The sequence below is a fragment of the Notolepis coatsorum genome (assembly GCF_963971535.1).
Source record: "Notolepis coatsorum genome assembly, chromosome: 17".
Classification (NCBI taxonomy): domain Eukaryota; kingdom Metazoa; phylum Chordata; class Actinopteri; order Aulopiformes; family Paralepididae; genus Notolepis; species Notolepis coatsorum.
Genome location: NC_140181.1, coordinates 18624160 through 18640342, shown reverse-complemented (window position 1 = coordinate 18640342; position 16183 = coordinate 18624160). Strand labels below are relative to the sequence as shown.

At 44.4% G+C, this 16183-nt stretch overlaps 1 protein-coding gene across 3 annotated transcripts in view; it reads right to left on the bottom strand.

The window, feature by feature from the left end:
- The window catches only part of spats2 (spermatogenesis associated serine rich 2), a 49702-nt gene that overhangs the window by 12140 nt on the left and 21379 nt on the right, over positions 1-16183 (bottom strand). For all 3 annotated transcript variants that reach the window (XM_084333782.1, XM_084333784.1, XM_084333783.1), the window contains exons 5-9: positions 15983-16032; positions 13658-13916; positions 10144-10320; positions 9349-9484; positions 6899-6957 (exon numbers count right to left, since the gene is read on the bottom strand). In XM_084333782.1, the coding sequence (XP_084189908.1) occupies positions 6899-6957; positions 9349-9484; positions 10144-10320; positions 13658-13916; positions 15983-16032 (681 nt within the window). The remainder of the gene's footprint in view (positions 1-6898; positions 6958-9348; positions 9485-10143; positions 10321-13657; positions 13917-15982; positions 16033-16183) is intronic.

Below are 16183 nucleotides of genomic sequence, written 5' to 3'. Positions count from 1 at the left end.
ATTGAATCCGTGTGTTACAGTTCCATGAAATGATGTAGATGAAAAAATAGCAACACCGTGTCTTATTACTACTGCCTGATCATTTCATTGAGCTGTAATTAACACAATACAAGGATTCAGTTCCCTGATGACATCACTAGTGGCCATATTCAATTTACTCTCAATAACTGTCAAACTAAATTAATGTGTGCAAAACTGTTTAGTTTTGGAGTGTGTGAGATTATGTGCAAAATAAAAACAGCATTGTTGTTTAACCTCTTAACAAGCGGGCCATTTTTTTTTTACTTGAACTTGAGGACTGCATACTTTTTTTGCAAACCACAATACTATACTTTATACTTATAGCATATGCATGAGCCTGGTCTCTTGAAAGATAACATTCTGAAGTTTCTGATACAATAAAGAAAATTCACTTTTAGTGCTAATGAAATAGACTAGAGTAACATAGGTCTGCCGTGTACTTTGGCGCAAACCTCACTGATCGGCATGTAACTCAAGAGCCGCTGAACGGATTTTGTCGCCTGAAACGGCAATCGACAGGCAACAAATATGGCTTTAATTCGATATATATAGTATAAAAATATATGCACACCCGAGCCGCTAGAGGTCGCCAAAGTGGCGTGTCGCGCCGGTGGGCAAATCGTATACGGGCCGTTGCGTGCAGGGGTGCGTTGGTGATTTCAAAGCTGGTTGCACTGTGTTTTAATGACGCCACATGCACGTGCGCTCCTGGGCGCATGCACGCGCTCCCGCGTATGCGCATAAATGTTCCCTCGCGTGCTCACAGACTAAAGACAATGCCTAATTGCCTCTAGGAATGGAATGTAACACATTTCATTCACAAGTTGTGTGAATGTATCTGAGAACACCTGACGACCTGCGCTATGTTATGCAAAGTAGCCAGGTGGGTACTTGGCGAGTTGGCGCATCAGTCGAGTGCAGCGCATTCCTGTGTTCACAACGTGCTTCTGCTCACAGAGCCGGTTGCTCGGCGTGCAGCCCCGTCCCATGAGCAACGCACCCCTGGTTGCGTGTTAAGAGGTTAAAGTGCCCCTTTAATGTGTCAAAGAAACTATTGCCTAATATAGATTTATGTAGATACCTGATCCACTTAAAAAAAGAAATTTGCCTGATATCTCCAGGATAAGAAATATTTATTTTCCTCAACTACAAATCAAACTCTTCAAGAATGTAAATATATATCGAATAATTATATGGTCAAAAGTAAATACAATTCTGGACTGGGGCTTTGAAATACCACAGTATTTACAGGAGCAGCAGCCGGAAACAAAACTTCCAGCTTTCAGAGGAGTTTGTGTGTCGAGCAGTGATGCCACAGATTACTTGTAAAAGTAATCCGATTACTGATTACTGATTACTCCTTTAAAAAGTAATCCAAGTTACTTTACTGATTACTTGATTATCAGAGTAACTTAGTTACTTTGAAAGTAACTAGGTTACGAAGTCGTCGTCGTTCCCAACAGTTTTTTTTAAACGCTTTATTGAAAGTGCATAAATTGTTTTTAACTTGTTTCTCTGCACATAACGTAAATTGTTAAACTAGTGCTTCAGCTTCTGTACCATCAAGTATGGTAAAGCAACAGTCTATGATGCTCACAGCATTAGAGCAGCCAGCCAGTGGTTGTACAAAACCAGTGTATCTATTCACATCTAACAAATGCAGGCTGAACTATTCAATTATATCAACTGTAACTATTAAATTGTTTTTATAAATGTCTCTCTATAAACATACAATCAGTCTCTCTTTAACATGTAAATTAACTGTAAATCTGGCAAATAAGAGCTTTTGCTCTGCCACCATTAAATATACATTAATCAATAGGGAAAGTCCTCCTGTACCTGAATGAATGAATGAAAACTTTATTTAACAGATTGCAGAATGGGTACAATATACAGTACGGCTCAATACACACAATTGTTAAGGGGATGCAGACCAGAGAAAGACGTTTGTCTTGTTTACATCAGGGTCCCCCATTTTCAATTCATAGTCGAAGCGTCGGCTAGTGTTGTGATTCCAGATGCTTTCAATGCAATTGGATGTGCTGTTTTTAGCGGTAGACAGTATTTTGACTGAGGCTACGTTTAAACGAGCGTTTTGGGGTGGAAGTCTGAACAGAAACCGCAAAAGTCTTCTTGCGGTTTCACTTCGTTTAGACAAGCGTTTTGTAAATGAATTCTCAGACGAACATAACAACGGAGCCCTGCTGTCACACGATTGGCGCATATGTCACATGACGTGCTGTGAAGACCCGCCCTACTCTGCCTCTGATTCGCAGACTGTGGATGGAGAATGTGATTGGGCCAAAGCAGAGTCACTCACAGACAGAGAGTCCAGTCACGCCGCGGGGACACATTCTTGTGTAACCCTTTCACTGCCACACCACGTCACTCCATAATAATAATAAGAAAAACAGCTCAAAATGTATTTTTGACTGTCGAAAACGAAATAAAATACTGCATTCCGCCTGCATTATGAATTTATGATGAGATAGTAACGAAATAGTAATGCACAGCCACTTGGACAAGTAACTGCAATCAGATTACTGGCTTTTAAAGATTAACGCGTTAGATTACTATTTTCGGGGGAAAGTAATCAGATTACAATAACGCGTTACTTAGTAACGCGTTACCGGCATCACTGGTGTCGAGTCGCAAGACGAGGGGAAAATATTCTGTTTGTGTGTCGAGTCGTGAGACGAGGGGAAAATATTCTGTTTGTGTGTCGAGTCGTGAGACGAGGGGAAAAGATTCTGTTTGTGTGTCGAGTCGTGAGACGAGGGGAAAAGATTCTGTTTGTGTGTCGAGTCGTGAGACGAGGGGAAAATATTCTGTTTGTGTGTCGAGTCGCGAGACGAGGGGAAAAGATTCTGTTTGTGTGTCGAGTCGTGAGACGAGGGGAAAATATTCTGTTTGTGTGTCGAGTCGCGAGACGAGGGGAAAAGATTCTGTTTGTGTGTCGAGTCGTGAGACGAGGGGAAAATATTCTGTTTGTGTGTCGAGTCGCAAGACGAGGGGAAAATATTCTGTTTGTGTGTCGAGTCGCGAGACGAGGGGAAAAGATTCTGTTTGTGTGTCGAGTCGTGAGACGAGGGGAAAATATTCTGTTTGTGTGTCGAGTCGTGAGACGAGGGGAAAATATTCTGTTTGTGTGTCGAGTCGTGAGACGAGGGGAAAATATTCTGTTTGTGTGTCGAGTCGCGAGACGAGGGGAAAAGATTCTGTTTGTGTGTCGAGTCGTGAGACGAGGGGAAAAGGCAGAAAACACCTTCTCCGTTCTCCAAACCGGGGCGACTAAGAAGATGTGGAGGAATGCTGGGCCTTGTAATGTGAAGAGGACTTACAGGAGCCGCCCCCCGCACAAAGACGGCCTTGAGTCTCGCTCGTCACCTGACACTATTCACCGCTTCCAGGGGGGGGGGGGGGGGGGGGGGGGCAGGGTGAGGGGAGAATGGCCTACTTGTGGAAGTATGCAGTCCTGCTCAGTCATGTTTCACACACACACCAGTATGCTCTAGGTAGGATAGCCCCCCCCCCCCCCCCCCCCCAGAGAGTTGGCTACATACCTGAAGAAGGCTCTTCTTCCTGCTGCTCTATGTGAGTCAGTGGTTGTGAAAGGGTTAACCCTTTGGTAGTGTGGCAGTGAAAGGGTTAACCGGGGGTGCGTTGCTCATGGGACGGGGTTGTACGCTGAGCAACCGGCTCTGTGAGCAGAAGCACGCGCGACGCGTGAACATAGGAATGCGCTGCACTCGACTGATGCGCCAACTCGCCAAGTACCATCCTGGCTACTTTGCATAACAATAGCTCAGGTCGTCAGGTGTGTTCAAATACGTTCTCAGATACATTCACACAAAACTTGTGAATGGAATGTGTTACATTCCATTCCTAGAGGCAATTCATTCCTTAGGTATTGTCTTTAGTCTGTGCGCACGCGAGGGAACATTTATGCGCATGCGCGGGAGTGCGCGCACGCGCGCTCCCAGTGCAACCGGGCGGCTAAGTGGGCAAGGCACTCGCCACTAGTGCAGGAGATGCTGGGTTCGAGCCCAGCTCTCGGCATTGCTACCAGCTTGGCTGGTCGTTCATACTAACACAATTGGCAGTGTTAGGGGTGGGAAAGCTGGTGGGTGGGTCCTGGTCGTTGTAAACAGCGACTCCTACAGTTCGGTCGGGGCGCCTGCTCAGCGAGGAAAGGATCTAAGGGGGGTAGTGTGATCCTTCCACACGTTACACCCTCTCAGTGGCTGCGGTTACATGGTGACTTTTAATTCCGAATTATAACTTCGGAATCAAATCATTCGGATGTAAAAAAAAATCATGCGAGTTTACATGTCAAATCTTAATTCCGACAAGGTGTTTACATGAAAGTCACTGTCTAATCGGGAGTTTTCGAGTCATCGTAAGGTTTGGGGCTGGGAAGGCTTCTGATTGGGTAAACGTAAACAGGATGTTAACGTCATTACGTTTACCAGAAGTAAACAAACAGCTGCGACCGGTATTCTCAGCTACTGTGCTAGCGTACCAAACAACATTAACCAGACTCTCGGTGTGTCTATTCTGCTAACGTTAAAGGCCTCTAAATGCTACAGCAACTTCAAAGCAACTGCACCACAACATCGACAAAGCAAAGGTGTTGCAGGCCTTTATGCTTCTGCAACATCGACGCACAGCCTATGTAACATTGTACTCCGTATGTAGCAACCCATTGATAACAAGCAGACAAATAAGCATAATTTTTAGTTCCGGGCGGGGGGTTTCAAAATAAAAGAGCGACGTCTAAAAGCACCGTAAATACGTTTATTCTTTACAATATCAAACGTTACACGAAGCTAAACTAATCTAAAGTTAGTTTAGGTTCGTGTTAACGTTAGATAATGTACAAAATAAACCTATTTACGGTGCTTTTAGACGTCGCTCTTTTATTTTGAAATCCCCCGACGGAAGTATTATAGTGTCTGTTGCTAGCAGCTTAACTTTTGCCGGCCGGTTCTGTGCTTTTTCTAGCTAACGTATCATATTAGTTTCCAAAGGAGAGGAGAGAAAGACCGCGGCTCACATGCAGCTCAAACTACCTGTTGGAATAAATTAATTGATTGATGTTTAACTTGTCCCTGTGTGTGTCCAGTCATTTCGACTAGCAAACGTTGTATCTAACGTTACCTCAGGATACCATTGTATTTAGTAGCTATTTTGTGGATAGCATTTTGTATAGCATCAATACTAGCTGGCTGGCTACAGCTTTATTTACTAAATTATGGAGGCTTTTTAATCGTCAAGGTAAGAGAGGATTTGTCATGATCAACTGAAGGCGTATGCTATGGAACAATATGTGCCTCTGTTCGCGATCATCTATGTGTACTGTAGCCTATGCGCGATCATGCGCAGAAAGACCGGGGGGAACTAATTCCGAAAAAGCGTTTACATGGACAGAAAAAGCTTTAATTCGGAATGATAAACGGAATAAACCGGCCACTTTTTCGGAATGGCCATTTTCATTCGGAATTAAGTATTTTCAGATGTTTACATGATAACTTTAAATAAGATTTAACGTTAATTCCGAATGAAAAGGGGAATAAACTGTCCATGTAAACGCAGCCAGTGAGAGTCCGCGCTGCCAGGTGAAAAGAAGCGGTTGATTGGCTACACATGTGTCGGAGGAAGCGGAAGGAAAACGGATCGTGTCTGCCGCACGACTGGAGTTTGCTCTGACAGGGTGAATCTGCATTTCGCCACGATGCCCCTCTAGCTGATGGAATGAACTCCAACAGTCCCCATCGCTTGGATGCCAGCACGTTAATCAATGGGAGGACGAGCACATTTGCGAGCGATTAAACTATATCTTAAATTATGGCTATGTGTCTAATACACCCGTCGCTTATCAATGACTTGCTTGCAGTCAACATGTACGAAACGGATTGTTTTTTCATCAGTACATTTCCGTTTTATACCGTTTTGAATACGAGTATAGTTTGAGATTTCTAGTCATTCCAGAGAAATCGGCGAAAATAGCCATTTACTGGAATACACAAAACACGTTGTCATTTTCCGGCTGATTTATGAATAGTTTTCCAATAAACGCTAGATTATCGAGAGTATTTGTGTTCTTATGCACGATACAAAAGCGGGCTGAAAAATAATTTATTCGTGCCGCGCTCAGCGCCTAACGCCACACACACACGTTGTGAATCCTGTGAAAAACAACTCTGATTAACCCAAAACTGGTAACATAGATTCCTTACCTCAGATCAGATGTTCTGCAAAAAGATGAATCCAATTCCTGATCGCCATTCCAAATATTGATTGCGTTTATTGATCCAACGTTATAGTCCGAAACGCATAATCGAAAGCTGCTCCGAGCCTTGCCAGTGAATCTGGTAACAGACACTGCTTGCCAGAGATGGGGAAACCCTGGACCGGAGTTTTTCTCTAATGCACTTTTTCACTCAATCCAATGATGTGCATTACCATCCGGGAGACGATAGGATATTTGCCCTTTTCGAGCTCAGAGCCATTCCCAATGATAACGTCAGGCTGGACGGATGAAAAATGAATGGATATCGCTAATAAAAGAAATAACGATTAAATAACGAGAAATCTCGTTGTTGGCAACCAATGTGTTAAAGCTTGAGATTCTTGAGTTTAAAATCTTGATTTCCAACCTTCGTCAATCAATTTGTACATGTTTTAATTGATTAGTTATCCTTGATTTTGCCTCGTCTTGTGATTTTATATGCATTACACTCGATGCGACTAAACGAGGGAAACCGGAGTTGCCTTTCGAGTTTAAATAAAGGTTTAAAATGAAAGGAAATAAAATTCCTGGGTGGCAAGTGTCTGGAGCGGGTTAGTGTCTGGAGGGGGTTAGCGTTGTACTCACTGGCCTCAGCTTTGACTTTGTCCATTTCTGCCATTAGAGTAACTTCTCTGTCCATTAGACTAGAGAGAGAGAGAGAGAGGAAAAGAAGGGGGGGGGGGGGGGGGGGGTCAAAGAGAGATCTTTCTTTACATTTCCAAGATAAAACAGATCTTGCACTTTGACAGCACAATAACCCCCAATAATTAACAAAAGAAAAGCACAATTTCACACAGATGGTTGCTAATAATAATAATAATCTGTGGGTAGGCGGCTGGGTGGCGTAGCGGAGATTGCGCTTGTCACCAATGCAAATCGAATCCCAGTCTCAGCATTGCCTTCGGCTTGGGCCGGCCGTCGTACTGGCTCATTTGGCAGAGTCAGCGGGTGGAAGTCGATGGGTGGGGATTGGACGTTGTGGACAGCGACCCCTACAGGTCGGTTGGGAGACGCCTGCACAGCAGAGACAGGAAGTGGCGAGGGTAGTGTGAGCCTCCCATGCGTTACACCTCGCCAATGAGAGTCCGTGCTGGCAGGCGAAAAGATGCGACAGGCTGCCTCCTCGTGTGCCGGAGGGAACGCGTGATGCAAGGCTTCTATCCTCTCTACAACCGACCAGTGGGGGGCATAGTCGAGCAACGTTCAAGACAGGGGAGGGGAGAATTGGATACACGAAATTGGGATGGGAGAAAAATAGAAAATAAGGAGAAAAAGTGGATCAAAAATAAAGATAATAATAATCTGTGGGTGAGCGACACAGCGGCTTTGTATACAAAACCCCATCATACTTTTTGCACATCACTCAATTCTCTGGGCGGTACAGGACAAAACTCATTCTCTGGATGGTACAGGGGGGTTGAACGACTGTGGGAACATTCAAAGCTCCCGGGAGCTGAAATATAGGACACGCTGTTTCGTAAGATATGCAAAGCTCTCTGTCATAATGTCGCCATGCGGACCAAAGGTGAGAGACAGATGCACTTTGATTCACAGACGGACGTTGGAACCTTTAAAAAATATATATAGGGCACATCCTATCCTACATCCTATCCTATCCTATCCTGCCTGGGTAAACACGCTACTTGACACATGGACAAACACGACACAAACGTGTTCCTGTGTTATATACTAGGACTGCTCCGTCATGGCAAACGGATAACACCACGCTAACATTGACCCGACGTGAAGAATCGCCACTGAGCTCATTCAGCACCTTCTTGAGATCATGTGTACTAAAAATCTAAGCAAATGAATAAAGGGCAGATGATTTATACAGTACTGAATTTTTGCATCCAGACACATGCAATTTTAAATATGAATATAGAATATCAGGCCTATAAATGACCTTATTATGGCCACGTCTTACATCTATGGATCGGGCCAAATCTCCTCTTTCCAAAGGCAGAGTTAAATCTGGATTTAGTACCACCAGGCGCCCATGACAGGGCAGCAAAGACCATGAATGAAATCTACTGTAAGAACAGTTACTTTTGTATAATGTCCATAGCTCCGCCATTTTTCACCAGATTGTGACATGGTTTTTTTGTAGACGTTCACAGAAAGGTAAAGAAACAATATACATTGTACTTTATGGCAATAACGTTCACGTTTGTTCTGGGTGTGAGCTGGGTAGTGTAGGTTTATGAAATTTCAACGTCCATCAAAAGCCCTGGGTCACCTCTTTCTTAGGACTACAACCATTTCATGACAGCGTCATTATCCTTGCGTCTAAATCAGTGGTCACCAACCTTTTTAAGCCCAAGATCACTTTTTTTTTTTTTTTTTTTGTGAAGGCAAGATCTACCTATTGAAGGGTTGAGAGAAAAAGACAGCCAAGATTGTACTTTAAACTAAATAACTTTTATTTGCCTGTATTCTAATTACATGCAATGCTTTGGTCCAACATTAAAACGTCAAAGTAGAACTATTATGTACTTTCTCAGTCAGTGCTAAGTGCAGTCATCTTATGCAGCATCACTTTTCACATCAAAACAAAAGTAGAATTGTAATGTGGACTCTCATAAGATCTGTTTTTTTTTTTTTTTTTTCATGGAAAGATCTACAGGGACAGTCTCAAAGATCGACCAGTCGATCAAGATCGACGGGTTGGTGACCACTGGTCTAAATCATCCGGTTTCCGATGCAATGCACAGAGATTTCTCATATTTCACTAATAACACTTAAAATCATTGGTAAACAAACATAGTGCTGAAAATATACACTTTGACTGCCGTTTTGATGGGGTTAGGGTATTTACTCTTGGCTACACTTGAAAAAGAAACATTCATTAATACGGACTGTATTGATCTATTTATGACGTGAAATACATCGCGGCCCGACACCGTTACGGGGTTGCGTATGCGCGTTATACGGCGCACTACCAAGTCAGTCCAAATTAAATATTCAAAGCCTTTCAACTGCAATACACACACACACACACACACACTCTCACTCCATTTAAAAAAGGACTGTACCAGCTCTGGAGATCAGCAAACGCCAGCTTCATGGTCTTGATGGACGAGTCCATCTCCTCCTTGACCACCACTCGGTAGCGAGTCAGCGAGGCTGTGCACCTCTGCATGTCCTTCACAGAGCGGTCGATGTTGGGAGCTGAGAGGCAGAGATCACAGGGGAAACGGCTCAAGTACACAGGGAGCTGCTGAGAGGCAGAGATCACAGGGGAAACGGCTCAAGTACACAGGGAGCTGCTGAGGGGCAGAGATCACAGGGGAAACGGCTCAAGTACACATGGAGCTGCTGAGAGGCAGAGATCACAGGGGGAAACGGCTCAAGTACACAGGGAGCTGCTGAGAGGCAGAGATCACAGGGGAAACGGCTCAAGTACACAGGGAGCTGCTGAGAGGCAGAGATCACAGGGGAAACGGCTCAAGTACACAGGGAGCTGCTGAGAGGCAGAGATCACAGGGGAAACGGCTCAAGTACACAGGGAGCTGCTGAGAGGCAGAGATCACAGGGGAAACGGCTCAAGTACACAGGGAGCTGCTGAGAGGCAGAGATCACAGGGGAAACGGCTCAAGTACACATGGAGCTGCTGAGAGGCAGAGATCACAGGGGAAACGGCTCAAGTACACAGGGCTGGTCTCCAAGAAACATGCTTAGGCAGTTACAAAAAAAGAAAAAAAAAAAGCATTTCGTTTCACTGGAGAATCGACGGGTATTTGATCCGAGAGCGCAGGGAGCTGGCCAACGATGCGTTATCTAAAATAGTAACACTGTGTTACTTCAAACTTCATGACAAAAAAGAATACCTTGACCTATCTTCTTGGTTCCCGATGATCCTAGCTGGTCGTCGCCGGTGGGCGGGAGGAAGGAGGCGGGGGCGTTGTAGCCCGACTTGTGTCTGAACTTGCTTCCTCTGGAGCCCTGGTGGATCCGCGCTCCTGGCAGAGACGTGGGGCTCGGGGCGCTGGCTTCCGCTTCTGCACCTGGGAGGAGATAGTTAACGCGGTCAATCCATCTACTACGCCAGGTGAAACAGGTATGTCAATTAAAAGGAACACGCCGACATTTGGGGAAATTAGCTTACCGTCTTCTCCAGAGAGAGACGAGAAGATACGATACCATTTCCCTCTCTGTGCGTTCAGTAGAAAGCCATCTGGCTGCACGTTAGCCTAGCACAGCACAATGAATGTAAGCGGACAGTGCCGGTTAGCCTTCGGGAGAGGTGTTAGTTGGACAATGCCTAGGCTAACCGGCACTGTCCGCTTCCATTCATTGTGCTAAGCTAGGCTAACGTGCAGCCAGATAGCCTTCTACTGAACGCACAGAGAGGAAACTGGTATCCATCTTCTCGAGAAGACGGTAAGCTAATTTCCCAAAATGTTGGTGTGTTCCTTTAACACTTTGAATGCCACTCACGGCTTTTCTCGGGTTTACCCCCCCCGACCGTTGAATGCCACGTCACGAGAATACTTGTTTTTTTTTATAAATTTTTTTTTAGCGATCTGAAATCATATTGCATCAAGCGAGCCTACCGTTGGAGATCCAGGCACCGCCGGCGCTCAGATGTGAAAAAAGCGCCCCCTATCGTCTCCCAGATGGTAAATCACCCTTTTGGATTAGACTCAATGAAAGTGAATGGGAGAAAGGATTTCTGACTCCACATTTTACTTCTCACTGATGTAACCGGGGTCTACCAGAGTTCATTCTGGAGCCTTGGTGCCGCGGCGAATATGTGTTTTACTGAATACACGATGGATCAATCAAATGAGCGATTTTTTCGAATGGCGATCGGAAATTGGAATAAACCATTTGGATACCATTTGACCTCAGGTAAGGAATCTATGTTATCAGACTCGTTTTCACGGATATATAAGCGTTTCCCCTATATGTGATATAGCTGTTTTGACTGTAAAAGCCATCAGGAAATAAGAGCAGCGATTATCAGCGTGCGGCACGAGCGTGCGTGCGCACACATATACTATCGATCATCTAGCGTTTATTTGAAAACGATTCATAAATAGGCCGACAAATGACAACGTTCTGGAATATTCCAGTAAAAGACGATTATCATAGAATGGGGTGTTTTTTCCGCAAAAACGAGTGATTTTCAAAATGCTATCAAACGGAAATGAAGCGATAAAAAAACAATCTGCCTTGACAATGTTGATGGAAAATGAGTCTTTGATAAGAGACAGGCAGATTAGACACATAGCCATAATTTAAAACATAGATTAGGAGATATTAAGTTAACATTGGAGTGGATGGTGGCATTCAAGGGGGTAAAAAGGAAAACACGGCTGGCAATCAAAGTGTTAACAGGATTCAACAATATGGCAGGGCTTTAAGTTAACTACTTTGGCTGCCAATGAATCAAACCGGTTGGTAACGTTTTTAATCCACTAGCCGTCTTAACGTGTTCCTTCAGGGTTCCCACAGACATTGCAAAATTAAATTCAAGGACTTAAGTACTTTTCCAAGCACTATTTTTCATTTTCAAGGATGTCACTCGAAGGATACAATTCAATTTTAAATGCCGTTTTTTTTTAAGCATCTTCTTGGCCTGCTTGCCAACTAGAGCATCACACACGAAGAAATGAGCAAAAGCAGTTGGAGCGCGCGAGACAGCGACGGACTAGTCAGATTTTATTAAAACGGAACAAAAAAAACTATTCCTAGATTCAGAACAATTTGATCGTGGATGAACAAAACATTCAATGCGAATGGTTGATTTGAATTTCAAGGACCAGATCCCAATAAACCAAATGTGGGACAAAGGGTATGTTTGTGAGGGACAATGTGGGACCCCCCCCCCCCCCCCAGTGCAGCCCCCTCCCCTTTTTTTGGTAGACTGTCCCTGTCGCGTCTATGCTTTTACCAACGTGTTCGTGTTTCCGGGTTCCCGTTTTGCGCTCTGATTGGCCACTGACCTACGCTAGTACGCCCCCCTCCTAGCTGCTAGGGTGAAGGGACTTGGCTTGGCTGGGAGGCTGGTGGTGGAGGGAGAGGGAGGAGGCGTGGGGTGGGCTGTCATCTTTCAAATATATTTCCGCCATGATAATAATAATAATGAGCGCAGAGCTCGGTCTGTGTCCTCATCGCTTGAAGCGCTGAGGACACAGACCGAGCTCTGTGCTCATTGTTCTCTCCGCCATGATAATAATAATAATAATAATGAGCGCAGAGCTCGGTCTGTGTCCTCAGCGCTGAGGACACAGACCGAGCTCTGCGTTCATTGTTCTCTCCGCCATGATAATAATAATAATAATGAGCGCAGAGCTCGGTCTGTGTCCTCAGCGCTTGAAGCGCTTAGGACACAGACCGAGCTCTGCGCTCATTGTTCTCTCCGCCATGATAATAATAATAATAATGAGCGCAGAGCTCGGTCTGTGTCCTCAGTGCTTGAAGCGCTGAGGACACAGACCGAGCTCTGCGCTCATTATTATTATTATTATCATGGCGGAGAGAACAAAACGAAGACAACGCACGTTGCCACAAGTGCAATAAAACATTTGCAAGTATGGGTGGCAATACAAGCAATTTGTCAAAACATAACATTAGTCTCCAGAAATGCGCCGTTGGGACTTGTTTTCATGTCGCCTGGATGCCCAGGATGCGGTGTCACTCGCGGTCAGATACTAGTAACGTTACGCGATGCATAGAGGTTCTTTCCCTTGGGCGGGGGGGGGGGGGCGTTAGCGCGGATGACAACCAATCATGCGGGACATGGTCTCAATATGCGTGAAAGGAGACAGGAATGCTGTACAATCACGCGCAATGCGTGACGTCTGGTCACCCTACGTGTGGTAGTGAAAGGGTTAACCTTCTGTTGTGTCGCAGTGAAAGGGTTAACCTTCTGTTGTGGCGCAGTGAAAGGGTTAACACGCCCGCGCCTTTTCTTCTATCGTTTTCGATGGACAGGCACGCGTCTCCTCCAAACTACGCGCGTCACCTTTTCGAAGAGACACTTTTCCAGGCGCTCTCACATTGAAAACGTTTCAACTTTAGCTGCGGAGCGCACCGGTGTCAATGGGGAGGTATTACAAATCGGGAGGTATCCGAGGAGAATCTCTTACCCCGACCGAGATATGAACAGCGACACCTGGAGGGCTGCGAGTAGTAATTCATGTAAGTTACGTAACGTTAGCCGAGGTAGCATCGCACGTTCCATTCTCCCATGTACACCACCGCGCCTCGCGTTCGAACGCAAGGACAAGGCGTCCAACGTAATCACATCCTATAGGCACAAGCGTGGTCGCTCTCCATTCTCCTCCAGTCGTCAAACCAGAACGCGCCGACAGTGGAAGATTTGGGCGGCTTTACCCGTGGTTTCGGACGTAGCGCGTTCGGAGTCCAGCTCCGCCGCGTCCAGGGAGGCGGAGTCCAGCTGCTCGCTCAGGGAATCTAGCGAGTCTCCATCCACCACCGAGCCTCCGTCCGCCGCAGAGCCGTTGGCGTGGAAGCCGTTCACCTCGTCCTTGTCCTCCTTCTGGGGGGGCTGCGGGGCCTCGGCCGGGGGGGGCTCCGCGGGGGGCACTGCTGGGGGCTCGGGCTGCGGCTTGGGCTTCTTTTTCTTCTTGGGCTGCGAAGTCAAAGCCACCACTACTGAATTTACAAAGCCTTTTAAAACCGCTTTTACAAAACAAAAACATTAGTTGAGCTACAATGGTGTCTGGTGGCTTGAAAACATTGTAAAATGTAGGCCAGATCGATTTGCTTTCTCTATAAAGTTTGAAAACATTGTAAAATGTAGGCCAGATCGATGTGCTTTCTCTATAAAGTTTGAAAACATTGTAAAATGTAGGCCAGATCGATGTGCTGTCTCTATAAAGTTTCAAAACATTGTAAAATGTAGGCCAGATCGATGTGCTTTCTCTATAAAGTTTGAAAACATTGTAAAATGTAGGCCAGATCGATGTGCTTTCTCTATAAAGTTTGAAAACATTGTAAAATGTAGGCCAGATCGATGTGCTGTCTCTATAAAGTTTCAAAACATTGTAAAATGTAGGCCAGATCGATGTGCTGTCTCTATAAAGTTTCAAAACATTGTAAAATGTAGGCCAGATCGATGTGCTTTCTCTATAAAGTTTCAAAACATTGTAAAATGTAGGCCAGATCGATGTGCTTTCTCTATAAAGTTTGAAAACATTGTAAAATGTAGGCCAGATCGATGTGCTGTCACTATAAAGTTTGAAAACATTGTAAAATGTAGGCCAGATCGATGTGCTTTCTCTATAAAGTTTCAAAACATTGTCAAATGTAGGCCAGATCGATTGATTGAAAACTTTATTAACAGATTGCAGAATGGGTACAGTACAGTACAGCTCAATACATACAATTGTTAAGGGGATGCAGACCAGAGAAAGACTTTCGTCTTGTTTACATCAGGGTCCCCCATTTTCAATGTGAAATGTGCTTTCTCTATAAAGTTTCAAAACATTGTAAAATGTAGGCCAGATCGATGTGCTTTCTCTATAAAGTTTGAAAACATTGTAAAATGTAAGCCAGATCGATGTGCTTTCTCTATAAAGTTTGAAAACATTGTAAAATGTAGGCCAGATCGATGTGCTTTCTCTATAAAGTTTCAAAATATTGTAAAATGTAGGCCAGATCGATGTGCTCTCTATAAAGTTTCAAACCATTTTAAAATGTAGGCCAGATCGATGTGCTTTCTCTATAAAGTTTCAAAACATTTTAAAATGTAGGCCAGATCGATGTGCTTTCTCTATAAAGTTTCAAAACATTGTAAAATGTAGGCCAGATCGATGTGCTTTCTCTATAAAGTTTCAAAACATTGTAAAATGTAGGCCAGATCGATGTGCTTTCTCTATAAAGTTTCAAAACATTGTAAAATGTGGGCCAGATCGATGTGCTTTCTCTATAAAGTTTCAAAACATTGTAAAATGTAGGCCAGATCGATGTGCTTTCTCTATAAAGTTTCAAAACATTGTAAAATGTAGGCCAGATCGATGCGCTTTCTCTATAGTTTGAAAACATTGTCAAATGTAGGCCAATGATTTATCTATAAAAAGTGTATAGAAACATGTGAGATGTAGGTGAGGTGGTTATAAAGACTAAAGAAACATGTAAGATGTAGGCCAGGTGGTTATAAAGACTAAAGACACATGTGAGATGTAGACCAGGTGGTTATAAAGACTAAAGAAACATGTGAGATGTAGGCCAGGTGGTTATAAAGACGGTGTATAGAAACATGCGAGATGTAGGCCAGGTGGTTATAAAGACTAAAGAAACATGTAAGATGTAGGCCAGGTGGTTATAAAGACGGTGTATAGAAACATGCGAGATGTAGGCCAGGTGGTTATAAAGACTAAAGAAACATGTAAGATGTAGACCAGGTGGTTATAAAGACTAAAGAAACATGCGAGATGTAGGCCAGGTGGTTATAAAGACTAAAGAAACATGTAAGATGTAGGCCAGGTGGTTATAAAGACGGTGTATAGAAACATGCAAGATGTAGGCCAGGTGGTTATAAAGACTAAAGAAACGTGAGATGTAGGCCAGGTGGTTATAAAGACTAAAGAAACGTGAGATGTAGGCCAGGTGGTTATAAAGACTAAAGAAACGTGAGATGTAGGCCAGGTGGTTATAAAGAGGGGGTGAAGAAGCACGTCTCCGACGCCTCATTACCTTCTTCTTTCCCGTAACATTCCACTCCTTCAGAATCTCAACTGCACTGCCTGGGGTGTAAAGGAAACAATTATGAGGAATGCATGACAAATGGAACCAAAGTCTCGATTGTGTCGAGCATACGACTTACGCACTCGGAACACCCTTCTCATTATCCGAGCGCTTGCAAGGTGCAGTTCAGCTAATCCCCAAACAAAAATA